At 39.9% G+C, this 14,677-nt stretch overlaps 1 protein-coding gene across 3 annotated transcripts in view; it reads right to left on the reverse strand.

Moving 5' to 3' along the window:
* PIK3C2G (phosphatidylinositol-4-phosphate 3-kinase catalytic subunit type 2 gamma) overlaps positions 1-14,677 on the reverse strand; it is a 427,919-nt gene that overhangs the window by 107,245 nt on the left and 305,997 nt on the right. For all 3 annotated transcript variants that reach the window (XM_065940721.1, XM_065940712.1, XM_065940703.1), the window contains one exon: positions 6,223-6,379. In XM_065940721.1, the coding sequence (XP_065796793.1) occupies positions 6,223-6,379 (157 nt within the window). The remainder of the gene's footprint in view (positions 1-6,222; positions 6,380-14,677) is intronic.

The raw sequence follows: 14,677 nt of genomic DNA on the forward strand, positions 1-14,677 counted from the left end.
CACCTAGACCTGAATTCCTTTCTAGTTTCTCTGCATATTCTGAATTCACACATGCTCCTTTAGGAATCTGTCAAACATTTCCTTGGGAAACAGACTTTATACTTACCCCTTCCTATACATGCACGCATACACACACAGACCACACCAGTGGTCTGCCAACTGCAGATGGCTTCAGATCCAAATTCTCTCCCTTTCATGTGGCTGATTAAAGGAAGCAAGTGCTAACTTTGTCCTTGTTGATGGGATTCATTCCTTAGAAAGAGGGCTTTTAGTGTTGCAACTCTGCACATGAGAGTAAGGACGGTCTCAAACTTGGGTTCACTTAGCCAGGTCTGTTCACTGACCCACAGAGATGTGATTCCAGTGCCTGCCAGCTTAGATTACATGGGTCAAAACTTTAGTTGGGCTTCCCCGGTGGGCTCAGTGGTAAAGAATCCGCCTACAATGCAGAAGATGTGGGTTAGATCCCAGGGTTGGGAAGATCCCCTGGAGCAGGAAATGGCAACCCACTCCAGTATTCTTGCCTGGGAAATCCCACGGAAAGAAGAACCTGGCAAGGCTAAAGTTCATGGGGACACATGAATTGGACACGACTTAGTGACTAAATCACCAACAATAACCTTAATTGGGGCAATAAGAAAGAGAAAGGGTGGCTGGTACAGATAAACAGATAAGTTCCTTCTTAAAACATGGGAACATTAAAATTTTTTTTTAAATTCTGTTTTTCAACTACTGATTCCAAATCTATCTTGATAGTTATGCTTCAGAAAGCAGACACTCTTTGCCACCACATAGAGAAGTTAGAAAGATTTCTGTTGGGAAATATTGGCTATAAAAATGGGTGTGATAAACATTTTAAACTGGGTGAATGGTCCCTGTGTTCTTTGGGAGCCTTCCATATGACTGCTATTGATTTTTTAATAAGAGAAAAGCTGATGAAATACAGGCTTTTATGTTAGTGAATTCAGCCAGCAACACTCTTGGGTCTCTACAGATGTTTTGCTTTTAAGCAAGATGGGAATTTCATGGATTATTTTTCCCCAGCTTTTCCCAGGAGTAAACAAAAATGACTGTGGATAACTGGAAACGGACTGTTCTCTACCAACGATGAGCAATGAACTCCACAGCAGACACCAAATGTTTGTGTCTTGTAATCCTTTGTTATTAACCATTCATGGAGGGCAGAATTTATGACCCATGTCAAGTACTTCTCAAGTTGTAACTAGGTTATGGCACAGTAGATTAAGTTCTTTTTGAGGAAGTTAACACAGAAGAAGTCATTTGAGGGAGAGTTGAGGGAAATATAGATTACACACAGAGATAGAAAGTAATCCAAAAGGAGTCCATGTGTAGGCCAGAATTGGAATGGAAAAAAACAATAGCTTGGGGTAAAGAGAATGGGATTGATATATACATACTGCTGCTGCTGCTGCTAAATCGCTTCAGCCGTGTCCAACTCTGTGGGACCCCATAGACCGCAGTTCACTAAGCTCCGCCATCGCTGGGATTCTCCAAGTAAGAACACTGGAGTGGGTTGCCATTTCCTTCTCCAATGCATGAAAGTGAAAAGTAAAAGTGAAGTCGCTCAGTCATGTCCGACTCTCCGTGACCTCATGGACTGCAGGCTACCAGGCTCCTCTGTCCATGGGATTTTCCAGGCAAGAGTGCTGGAGTGGGGTGCCATCGCCTTCTCTGATATACATACTACTATATATAAAATAGGTATCTAATAAGAATGTACTGTATAGCAAAGGAAACTCTACTCAATACTCTGTGGTGACCTAGATGGGAAGGAAATCCAATAAAGAGTGAAAAGTCAGTGTTAGTCGCGACCCCATGCACTGCAGCTCACTAGGTTCCTCTTTCCATGAGATTCTCCAGGCAAGAATACTAGAGTGGGTTCCATTCCCTTCTCCAGGGATCTTCGAGACTCAGGGATCGAACTCCAGTCACACACATTGCAGACACATTCTTTACCATTTGAACCACCAGGGACGCCCCCTAAAAATGTCAGCAGAATGTATATATGTATATAGATAGCTGATTAACTTTGCTGTACAGAAGAAATTAATACAACATTTTTAATCAACTACACTACAATTAAACAACAAACAAAAAAACCCAAGCTTGGCACTGGTACTGCAGTTCTTCTGACAATGGATACTTCTTTTTCCAATAGACTATAAACTCCATGGGGACAGAAATTCTGTTCATCCCTTTACAGATATATCTCCAGGGCCTAGCACAGTGACATAGATGCAGCCAATCTTCATCAAATATTTGTGGAGTGATAGAATACATAACTAAATGCCGTAAAACAATCTTCTGTACATTTAAATTTGGTCTTTATCTTATAAGAAGCTCTACCAGAGAAGACATGGTCTTGAAACCTTTACTGATGCTTTGTTTATCTACAGAACCCCATAAGAAAGAAATGTGAAGAGCAGAGAATCAAGAGGTAAGTAGTCAGAAACAGAGATATAACATTGCTGTTTTATACATGTGTGTGGGGTCACAAAAGAGCCAGAGATGACTTAGTGACTAAGTAACAACAACCTTCATTTGCCTAATCGGTCGGTTTCCCAGGTGGGGCTCAGTGGTAAAGAATCAGCCTGCCAATGGCAGGAGACGTGGGTTCAATACCTGGGTCAGGAAGATCCCCTGGAGCAGGAAATGGAAACCAACTCCAGTATTCATCCCTGTAAAATTCCATGAACACAGGAGCCTGGCACCAGGGCTACGATCCATGAGGCTGCAGAGTCAAACATGACTGAGCACACATGCACACACTAATTGGCTCACATTGCTCTGATCTCTGTTTCAATTTCTGTAAAAGTCTAAGTCTAAGATTATAAAATTAATTTGAATTAGTATCATTCACTGCCAACTTTTCTTTCTTAGCCTAAAAGTCACACTTGAATAATTAAAACAGGGAATTTTTTTGCAAATACTACTTACCAGAATCTTTCAATGTCTGATTTTAATGTTATTTTATGAAAAATTATTTGACTACTTGAATAAAATATCACATATCTACTTCTTTAGATGAAATAACATTGTATTACTCTTTAATGACTATTTAATATATTATGACTCACATGCTAAAAGTTTTCTTTTTAGGTAAGTGGAAATGTTTATTAAACAAAAGAGAAAAGTCCACCAATACCTTTTAGAATTTTTTTTCTTCAAAAGCTGTTCTTTCACATTATTTCAACATGCTTGTCATTCAGCATAATTTTACTGTCATCTGAGAAACAGTATAAAATGATATTTGTCCTTTTCTGCTTTGGGTTTATTTTTGAAATGTCTGTGACTGGTGGAAACAGTTGTTAGTATATGGTACTCAGTCTTAGTAGGCAGTTACTTACAGCATTTTAGACATTTAGAATCGCTGGGTACCTAATTTGCTTGTGTACATGAATTTTGTCCTCCTTATTAAATTGAAAATTTTAAGACTGACAAGATCTCATATGTTAATGTATTCTCCACAGTTTCTGGCATATAGTAAGTATTCAAAAGTTTATGGATTCATGAGTTAGACCCCATTAGAGTGCAAACGTTGATATCATCTGGATATTTACTATGAAATGGAGTCAAGGTCATAGACTCAGTCCTTGTAGAGTTTTACCTGTGGCTTGAATACAATGAACTATAAACCATCTCATGATTGTAATATGGCCTAATAGAATTGAGAGATAGAATAAAATTCTACCAGTATGAATCACTGGCTATTACTGGAAAGTCAGTTTGACTCTGGAGATGGACAGAACCGTATATATCCAGTTTACATGTGAAGTAACCAAAGTGTCTTTCTATATGGAGGACTACATGTTTATAGAATATTTAGAAATCCATATTTTCAAGACAGAGAGGAAAGAAGTAAGGTCCATATGTTGTTTGAAAAGTGAAACAAGAATCAAAGCCAATCGTCAGTGCAAGAAGGTCAACATTTATTTAATACTATGCAATAGAACTTTTCTGCTATGATGGAAATGTTTTATATTTATGCTGCCCAATATGGTGCCACTAGCTAGATGTGGCTGGTGAGTGAAATGTGAAATTTCAAGTGAAATGTGGTTAGTGAGACTAAGGAGCTGAATTTTAAATTTTATTCCATGGTAATTAAATTTAAATAACCAAGTGATTAGGGGATACTGTATGGACGATGCTCTAATAGGTTAACAAAGATCTAGTGTAATAACTGGATCCTACTATAGGACAGGTACTGTGCTGTTTATATTAATTATCTAATAGGGCTATTGCAAAATGTAAATCAATTAGTACACATAACGCACTTAGCATAAATGCTCATGGAAAGTATTCAGCATTAGGTCATTTATTTATCAGTCCTACAAGGTAGATGCTACTACCTTTATTTAATAGATGAGGAAACAAGAGTCCAGCTGGAGTGAGTAACACATGCTGAGGAATATAGCCAGTAAGAGGCCAACTTAGAATTCAAACCCGGGAATTCAAACCTACCCTTAACTGATGGTTCTAAACCAGTTCTTTTTAAAACTTTTAAAAAAAACCAGTTTTTTAAAAATTTATTTATGTTTAATTGAAGGATGGGGAAACAATGGAAACAGTAAGAGACTTTATTTTGGGGGCTCCAAAATCACTGCAGATGGTGACTGCAGCCATGAAATTAAAAGATGCTTGCTCCTTGGAAGAAAAAATATGACCAACCTTGGCAGCTTATTAAAAAGCAGAGACATTATTTTGCCAACAAAGGTCCATCTAGTCAAAGTTATGATTTTTCCAGTAGTCATGTATGGATATGAGAGTTGGACTATAAAGAAAGCTGAGCACCGAAGAACTGATGCTTTTGAACTGCGGTGTTGGAGAAGACTCTTGAGAGTCCCCTGGACTGCAAGGAGATCCAACCAGTTAATTCTAAAGGAAATCAGTCCTGAATATACATTGGAACGACTGATGCTGAAGCTGAAGCTCCAATACTTTGGCCACCTGATGCAAAGAGCCGATTCATTAGGAAAGACCCTGATGCTGGGAAAAATTGAAGGCAGGAGGAGAAGGGGATGACAGAGGATGAGATGGTTGGATGGCATCACCGACTCAATGGACATGAGTTTGAGTGAGCTCCAGGAGTTGGTGATGGACAGGGAAGCCTGGTGTGCTGCAGTCCATGGAGTTGCAGAGTCGGACACGACTGAGTGACTGAACTGAACTGAACTGAATTGAAAGATAATTGCTTTACAGAATTTTGTTGCTTTCTGCCAGACCTCAACATGAATCAGTCACAGGTATACATATATCCCCTCCCTTCTGAAATTTTCTCCCATCTCCTCCCCATCCCACTCCTCTAGGTTGATACAGAGCCCTGTTTGAGTTTCCTGAGCCATCCAGCAAATTCCCGTTGGCTATCTATTTTACACATGGTAATGTAAGTTTCCATGTTGCTCTCTCCATACAGCTCACCCTAAACCAGTTATTTTTGATGATTGTACTGATTCCAACACCATGCTCATTTACAAAAGATGAACAGATCTCCTACAATTTGCTGCAGTTATTAGTGTGTATGTATGTGCCCATAGGAATCACCACATTTCCTTTCCAGGAGATATTTCTATCAGATCTCTCTCCTCTCACCCTGACATTTGGTTGGTTCACTGGACAGTGGAATGAAACATTAAAAATTCCTCTGTTGGTCAACAGAGAGCACCCGGGACTATGATGCATAGACTCCAATGTGCTATTCTAGAGCTGAGTTGCTAGCAAGTCACCTTACATTTTTGACTCTCAGTTTCTTCATCTGGAAAATAAGCAAGTGATCAAAGCGACTGGGAGGGAAACCAGGAAAAATCCTTGCTTGTTCTACATCACTGGGTTGCCATAGTGTGAAAATGAGATAATATTTTTAAAATACTTTTGAAAAAAATCCTAAGGTACTATGCAACTGATACAAAATTCTAAATTACTGTCCTTGATCTTCAGTCAAAATATACTGAGATAACCCCTAGATAATACTAATAATATATCAGTATTATTTTGAAGAGAAAGGTTTGAGACAATGACTGTGAACTAATGTTATGAATTATTAAAAAATGTATTGGTAAGCTGTACAATGGTACTTATAGTTTGTTCATTCCATTCCATTTTGAATAGCTCTTTGGGGAACTCCAAAGCATTAGCAAAGATAGATGACTGAAAGAGAGAAAAAAGTGAAGCTTATTATTTCTATTAATTCCCCAAGGGACTTACCATTTCTAGCAGGTTCAAGAGCAGCCGACTGTGTCTTCTGACAATATTATAAGCTCGACAGCAAAGCTCCACAAAATCTTGGAAATGCTGTGGGTTTTTCCCACCCTCTGTAATAAAGTACTCCATCTCTGAAGTAAAAATAAAAGGGGCTCGGTCCCTATAAGCAAAAAAGAAAAAAGAAAAAGGAAAGCAAGAACAACCATAAGCAGGAAGAGAAATGGTTGAAAGAGTCAACTTAGGCAGTTACAACAACTTATTTCCATTTGAAATTTTTGGTTATCTTTTCTCTCCACTCTAATGGATGAACCTCCTTCATTGTAGGATGATTAGAGAAACTTGCTAATTATAGGCTTTGAATAATGTAACTGAGCTGTAACAGAGAAGGAAGGGCAAGTTATTTTACAAAGCTGACCTATACTGTCTCAAATAGTAATTTCAAGTTATTTTTGATGTGACTATTATCCACTAAAGTTAATACAGGGAATGTGATTTTATAGAAAATATATTTATTGCTAAAGTATGAAATGATAGAACAGATCATGTTTTTAACTTCATGGCACTTTTTCTTTTTTTTTTTTAATTGTCTTCCCTGATGCTCAGATGGTAAAGAATCTGCCTGCAATGAGACAGACTCAGGTTCAATCCCTGGATCAGGAAGATACCCCGGAGAAGGGAATGGCAACCCACTCCAGTATTCTTGCCTGGAAAATTTCATGGACAGAGGAGCCTGGAGGGCTACAGTCTTTGGGAAGACTGAGTGACTAACACTTTCTTTCACTTTCAGCAAATTGAAGAGCATTATTTACAAAAGCCAAGATACGGAAGCAACCTAAGTGTCCCTCAATATACAAATGTATAAAGAAGATGTGACATATACACACACACACACATATATATGTATATATATATATATTTTTTTTTATGATATATATATATAAAGAAATGTTATTCAGCCATAAAGAAGAATGAAATCATGCCATTTTAAACAACATGGATGGATCTAGAAGGCATCATCCTAAATGAAATGAGTCAGAGAAAGACACATATTATATGATTTCATTGACATGTAGAGTCTAAAAAACTAACACAACAAAACATAAACAGACTCATAGAATCAGAGAACAAATTGGGGTTGCCAGAGGGGAGGGAGATGGAGGAATTAGTGAAATAGGTGGAGGAAACTAAGAGTTAGAAACTTCTTGTTATAAAATAAATAAGTCATAGGGATGTAATGTACAGCATAGGGAATATAGTCAATAATACTGTAATAACTTTGTATGGACACAGATGGTAACTGGACTTACTGTGTTGATCATTTTGTGATGCATAAAAATATTGAATCAGTGTACTACAGCTGAAATGAATGATGATATTGTAAGTCAACTATAGTTAAGAAAAAAAAAAGCTAAGATATGCATGACAAATTCTTTCTGAAGGTAATCTGTGAAAGAAACAGATGTTACCAATTCATTGTGATATGCTTAGTAAGGGAAAAAGAGGTAGCTATATTTCATTTTATACTAAGTGTAATAAAAATATTGGTCAGAAAGGAGGAAATATGACCAGACACTGCTAGTATGGGGTCATGAAAAATTGGACATGACTTGATGACTGAACAGCAGTGCCTAGCTCTTAGAATTGCTGTGAGGACTAAGAACATATACACAAAGGCCTGACACAGACAGAGCTATACATTTGTGCACAGCTATAAGAGGTTCATGCAGAAGGCACAGACTGTAGCCTTGCCAGCTAGGCTTCCAGTCATATTCAACCACTTACTAGTACCCTGAACAACTCACTTGGCCTCAGAGTGTCTCAATCTCTTCCTCTGTAAAATGGGAATAAGAGCACTTGACTCCTTGGATAGTTGAGAGGATTAAATGAGTCAAAGTACTTAAAACATAGCCTGGCATATAGTAAACACTCAATAATTTTAAATACTGTTCTTAGTCTCCAAACTAATAAAATTATTCTTGGAGCTGAACCTAGTCATAGCTAAATGTTTCTCTTCAAAAATTCCATCTGTGAGATCCCACCTATCCTTCAATGTTTAATTTACTTCCAGCTTCTCCATGTGATCTCTTTGGCTGCATGTCCTTAAGTGGACATTTGAATTTGGTAGCATTTTTTATAAATCATTCAACCATGTGGTCATCACTACAGGTAACATTTTAGTGAGTTTTAGCAATATATTAGACTTCTATAATCAGAAAAAACTTAATTTTATATATAAAGGTCTTCTAATTCTTTTTCTTACTCTCTATAGTATATTTGCTATATTGAGTGAAGTTTTTGAAAAACTTTTGAAAGGGTCTCAAACTTTACAACTTCCTGAAATTGTCTTTTTTAATGTGATAGATATGCTTTTCTCTTTGATAAGGAAAAATATGTCTGACCAAATTGATTTCTCTTGGAAAAATTTTTAGTTATGTTTAAGGTCATGTGATAATCTATTTCAAATATGTAAAAAAAAACATATACAAATTAGAGAAAATATATAAACTAAAAGAGAGAACTGAAAGTGAACTGAAAGATGAACTCCCCAAGTAGGTAGGTGCCCAATATGTTACTGGAGGTCAGTGGAAAATATGTCCAGAATGAATGAAGGGACGGAGCCAAAGCAAAAACAACACCCAGTTGTGGATGTGACTGGTGATAGAAGCAAGGTCCGATACTGTAAAGAGCAAAATTGCATAGGAACCTGGAATATTAGGTCCATGAATCAAGGAAAATTGAAAGTGGTGAAACAGGAGATGGCAAGAGTGAACGTCGATATTCTAGGCATCAGCGAATTAAGATGGACTGGAATGGGTGAATTTAACTCAGATGACCATTATATCTACTACTGTGGGCAGGAATCCCTTAAAAGAAATGGAGTAGCCATCATAATCAACAAAAGATTCCAAAATGCAGCACTTGGATGCAATCTCAGAAATGACAGAATGATCTCTGTTTGTTTCCAAGGCAAACCATTCAATATCACGGTAATCCAAGTCCATGCCCCAATCAGCAACGCTGAGGAAGCTGAAGTTGAACGGTTCTATGAAGACCTACAAGACCTTCTAGAACTAACACCCAAAAAAGATGTCCTTTTCATTATAGGGGACTGGAATGCAAAAGTAGGAAGTCAAGAAACACCTGGGGTAACAGGCAAATTTGGCCTTGGAGTACAGAATGAAGAGGGCAAAGGGTAAAAGAGTTTTGCCAAGAGAACGCACTGGTCATAGCAAACACCGTCTTCCAATAACACAAGAGAAGACTCTACATATGGACATCACCAGATGGTCAATACTGAAATGAGATTGATTATGTTATTTACAGCCAAAGATGAAGAAGCTCTATACAATCAGCAAAAACAAGACTGGGAGCTGACTGTGGCTCAGATCATGAACTCCTTATTGCCAAATTCAGACTGAAATTGAAGAAAGTAGGGAAAACCACTAGACCATTCAGGTATGACCTAAATCAAATCCTTTATGATTATACAGTGGAAGTGAGAAATAGATTTAAGGGATTAGATCTGATAGACAGAGTGCCTGAAGAACTATGGATGGAGGTTCATGACATTGTACAGGAGGCAGTATCAAGACCATGCCCAAGAAAAAGAAATGCAAAAAGGCAAAATGGTTTTCCTAGGAGGCCTTATAAATAGCTGAGAAAAGAAAAAATGTGAAAGATAAAGGAGAAAAGGAAAGATATACCTATTTGAATGCAGAGTGCCAAAGAGTAGCAAGGAGAGATAAGAAAGCCTTCCTCAGTGATCAATGCATAGAAATAGAGGAAAATAAGAGAATGGGAAAGACTAGAGATCTCTTCAAGAAAATTAGAGATACCAAGGGAACATTTCATGCAAAGATGGGCACACTAAAGGACAGAAATAGTATGGACCTAACAGAAGCAGAAGATGTTAAGAAGAGGTGGCAAGAATACACAGAAGAACTGCACAAAAAAGATCTTCAAGACCCAGATAACCATGATGGTGTGATCACTCACCTAGAACCAGACATCCTGGAATGTGAAGTTAAGTGGGCCTTAGGAAGCATCACTATGAATAAAGCTGGTGGAGGTGATAGAATTCCAGTTGAGCTATTTTAAATCCTTAAAGATGATGCTGTGAAAGTGCTGCACTCAATATGTCAGCAAATTTGGAAAACTCAGCAGTGGCCAGAGGACTAGAAAAAGTGTTTTCATTCCAACCCCAAAGAAAGGAAATGCCAAAGAATGCTCAAATTACCACACAATTGCACTCATCTCACACGCTAGTAAAGTAATGCTCAAAATTCTCCAAGTCAGTCTTCAACAGTATGTGAACTGTGGACTTCCAGGTGTTCAAGCTGGTTTTAGGAAAGGCAGAGGAACCAGAGATCAAATTGCCAATATCTGTTGGATCATCAAAAAAGCAAGAGAGTTCCAGAAAAACATCTATTTCTGCTTTATTGACTATGCCAGAGCCTTTGACTGTGTGGATCACAACAAACTGTGGAAAATTTTTGGAGTGGGAATACCAGACCACCTGACCTGCCTCCTAAGAAATCTGTATGCAAGTCTAGAAGCAACAGTTAGAACTGGACATGGAACAACAGACTGTTTCCAAATCGGGAAAAGAGTACATCAAGGCTGTATACTGTCACCCTGTTAACTTAACTTATATGCAGAGTACATCCTGAGAAATGCTGGGCTGGATGAAGCACAAGGTGGAATCAAGATTGCCAGGAGAAATATCAGTAACCTCAGATATGCAGATGACACCACCCTTATGGCAAAAAGTGAAGAGGAACTAAAAAGCCTCTTGATGAAGGTGAAAGAGGTGAGTGAAAAAGTTGGCTTAATATTCAACATGCAGAAAACTAAGATCATGACATCTGGTCCCATCAGTTCATGGCAAATGGATGAGGAAACAATGGAAACAGTGACAGACTTTTTCTTTTTGGGCTTCAAATTCACTGCAGATGGTGATTGCAGCCATGAAACTAAAAGACGCTTGCTCCTTGGGAGAAAAGTTATGACCAACCTAGACGGCATATTAAAAAGCACAGACATTACTTTGCCAGCAAATGTCCGTCTAGTGAAAGCTATGGTTTTCCTGTAGTCAAGTATAGATGTGAGAGTTGGACTATAAAGAAAGCCGAGCGCCAAAGAATTAATGCTTTTGAACTGCTGTTTTGAAGAAGACTCTTGAGAGTCCCTTGGACTGCAAGGGAATCCAACCAGTCCATCCTTAAGGAAATCAGTCCTGAATGTTCTTTGGAAGGTCTGATGCTGAAGCTGAAACTCCAATACTTTGGCCAACTGATGTGAAGACCTGACTCACCGAAGAAGACCCTGATGCTGGAAAAGATTGAAGGCAGGAGGAGAAGGGGATGATAGAGTATGTTATGGTTGGATGGTATCACCAACTCAATGGACATGAGTTTGTGTACACTCTGGGAATTGGTGATGGACAGGGAAGCCTGGCTTACTGCAGTCCATGGGGTCGCAAAGAGTCGGACACGACTGAGTGACTGAACTGAACTGATATAAACTTAATAAAATTGTTGAACCTAATTATAATATAAATAATCATAGGAGGAGGAGCCAAGATGGCGGAGGAGTAGGACGGAGAGACCACTTTCTCTCCTAGAAATTCATCAAAAAAATAACTGAACGCAGAGCAAACTTCACAAAACAACTTCTGATCGCTAGCTGAGGTCATCAGGCACCCAGAAAAGCAGCCCATTGTCTTCGAAAGGAGGTAGGACAAAATATAAAAGATAAAAAGCGAAACAAAAGAGCTAAGGACGGAGATCCGTCCCGGGAAGGGACTTAATAGAGGACGTTCCCAGACACCGGGAAACCCTCGCACTGGCGGGCCTGGGGGAAGTGTTGGAATCTCAAGAGTTTGAATCTGACTGGGAGGGATACAATAAATAAAACCCACAGATTACGAGCCTAAAAGCAACTCCCAGCAGAAAAGTACCCCAGACGCCCGCATCCGCAACCAGCAAGTGGGGGCGGAACGGAGAGGAGCGGGCGGCATTACTTGGGGCTGGATCCGGGCCTGAGCGCCCTGAGGACAATCAGAGGGAGCTTTTGTGAGTTGCCAGCTTGAACTGTGGGAGAGCAAGAGAGAGAGAAAATTAACTGGCCCGAACACACTGCCGGCCGTTTGCAGAACAAAGGGACCGAGATTCTGGGCGGCCGAAGTCCGCCGGGAGGGTCGCGGCGAGACGGAGGGCGCGGGCGCCCGACCGGCGCGGGCGGGAACTGGGGCTGGGGACGCGGAGGGCAGAGGGCGCGCACGCCCGACTGGCGCCGGCGGGGACTGAGACTCGGACCGCGCAGGGCAGAAGACGCGCCGCACCCGGGGAGAGAGCGCCCGTCAAGCGCCTGGCTGCCTGGGCCGCTCGGGCGGCATGGGGCCGGAGCGCGGGCCCAGCTTTGTGTGCCGCGCTTTTGTGAATCGCCCGAGGGCTGGAGCCGCGCGCAGCGTGGCGCGCGCTTCAGACAGAACAGCCCGGAGCCTGAGCAGCGCAGACCGAGAAAAGAGCGCAAGCCCCTCCCTGGAGCGCCGGCCCCTCCCGGCACAGCCCCTCCCCGCACAGCCCCTCCCCGCAGCGCGACGGAACTAGCTACCTGAATAAGAATCCACCTCCGCCCCCTGTGTCAGGGCGGAAATTAGGCGCGGAAGAGACCAGCAACAGAACCCAAATAAACAAAGGGAACCGCTTCAGAAGGGACCGGTGCGACAGATTAAAATCCCTGAAGAAACCACCGACTGACTACACCGGAAGGGCCTGTAGATATCGAGACGTGTAAGCTGGAACGAGGAGCTATCTGAAGCTGAGCCGAACCCACACTGACCGCAACAGCTCCAGAGAAATTCCTAGATATATTTTTTCTTTTTTCTTTTTCTTTTCTTTTTTTTTTTTTTTTAAGTAAGGAAAAAAAAAAAATTTTTTTTTTCTTTTTTCTTGGTTCTCTTTTATTTTCCTTTAAAAATTCCTTATTACTCCCCCATTACTCCTTAACTTTCATAGATTTTTACGATTTTTTTTAATTAGGCAAAACAATTTTTTTTCTCTTTCTTTTTTCTTTTTTTCTTTTTCTTCTTTTTCTTCTTTTTTTTCTGTTCTTTTTTCTTCTTCTCTTCTATTTTCTTTTTCTTTTTCTCTTATTTCTTTTAAAGCCCTCTAGCACTCCTTTTACTACGCCTTAATTTTCATTTTCAATCCACTATAACCTTACAGAAGAAAGGGAAAAAAAAAAAAAAAGAAGAAGAAGAGAAGCCCTATTTTTATACCAAACTTCATATATATTTCTAAAATTTCTTTTGTGTGTTTTGGTTTTTGTTTTTAATATAGTATTTTTAAGAGTCTAACCTCTACTCTAGATTTTTAATTTTTGTTTTTCAGTATATGATAATTATATAAATTGTGAACATTTAAGAATCCAATATTCAGCTCCCATTTTTATTCACGAGTGTGTTGATTATTCTCTCCCAATCTTGACTCTGTTTTCTACCTCAGAACACCTCTATTTCCTCCTTTCCCCTTCTCTTCCCAATCCAATTCTGTGAATCTTTGTGGGTGTCTGGGCTACGGAGAACACTCTGGGATCAGACAACTTCGTAGATCTGTCTCTCTCCTCTTGAGTCCCCCTCTTTCTCCTCCTGCCCATCTCTATCTCCCTCCTCCCTCTCCTCTTCTCCATGTAACTCGGTGAACCTCTCTGGGTATCCCTAATGGGGGAGAAACTTTCCACCATTAACATAGAAGTTTTATTATCAGTGCTGTATAGTTGGAGAAGTCCTGAGACTACAGGAAGAATAAAACTGAAATCCAGAAGCAGGAGACTTAAGCCCAAAACCTGAGAACACCAGAAAACTCCTGACTACATGGATCTTTAAGTAATAAGTGACCGTACAAAAGCCTCCATACCTGCACCGAAACCAACCACCACCCAAGAGCCAATAAGTTTTAGAGCACGACATACCACGCAAATTCTCCAGCAACGCAGGAACATTGCCCTGAACGTCAACATACAGACAGCCCAAGGTCACACCTAACACATAGACCCATCTCAAAACTCATTACTGGGCACTCCATTGCTATCCAAAGAGAAGAAATCAAGATCCGCATACCAGAACACTGACGCAAGCTTCGCTAATCAGGAAACCTTGACAAGCCAATCGTCTAACCCCACCCACTGGGTAAAACCTCCACAATAAAAAGGAACCACAGACCTGCAGAATACAGAAAGCCCACTCCAGACACAGCAATCTAAACAAGATGAAAAGGCAGAGAAATACCCAACAGGTAAAGGAACATGAAAAAAGCCCACCAAGTCAAACAAAAGAGGAGGAGATAGGGAATCTACCTGAAAAAGAATTTAGAATAATGATAATAAAAATGATCCAAAATCTTGAAAGCAAAATGGAGGTACAGATAAATAGCCTGGAGACAAAGATTGAAAAGAT

The sequence above is a fragment of the Muntiacus reevesi genome, chromosome 1, assembly GCF_963930625.1.
Source record: "Muntiacus reevesi chromosome 1, mMunRee1.1, whole genome shotgun sequence".
NCBI classification, from domain to species: domain Eukaryota; kingdom Metazoa; phylum Chordata; class Mammalia; order Artiodactyla; family Cervidae; genus Muntiacus; species Muntiacus reevesi.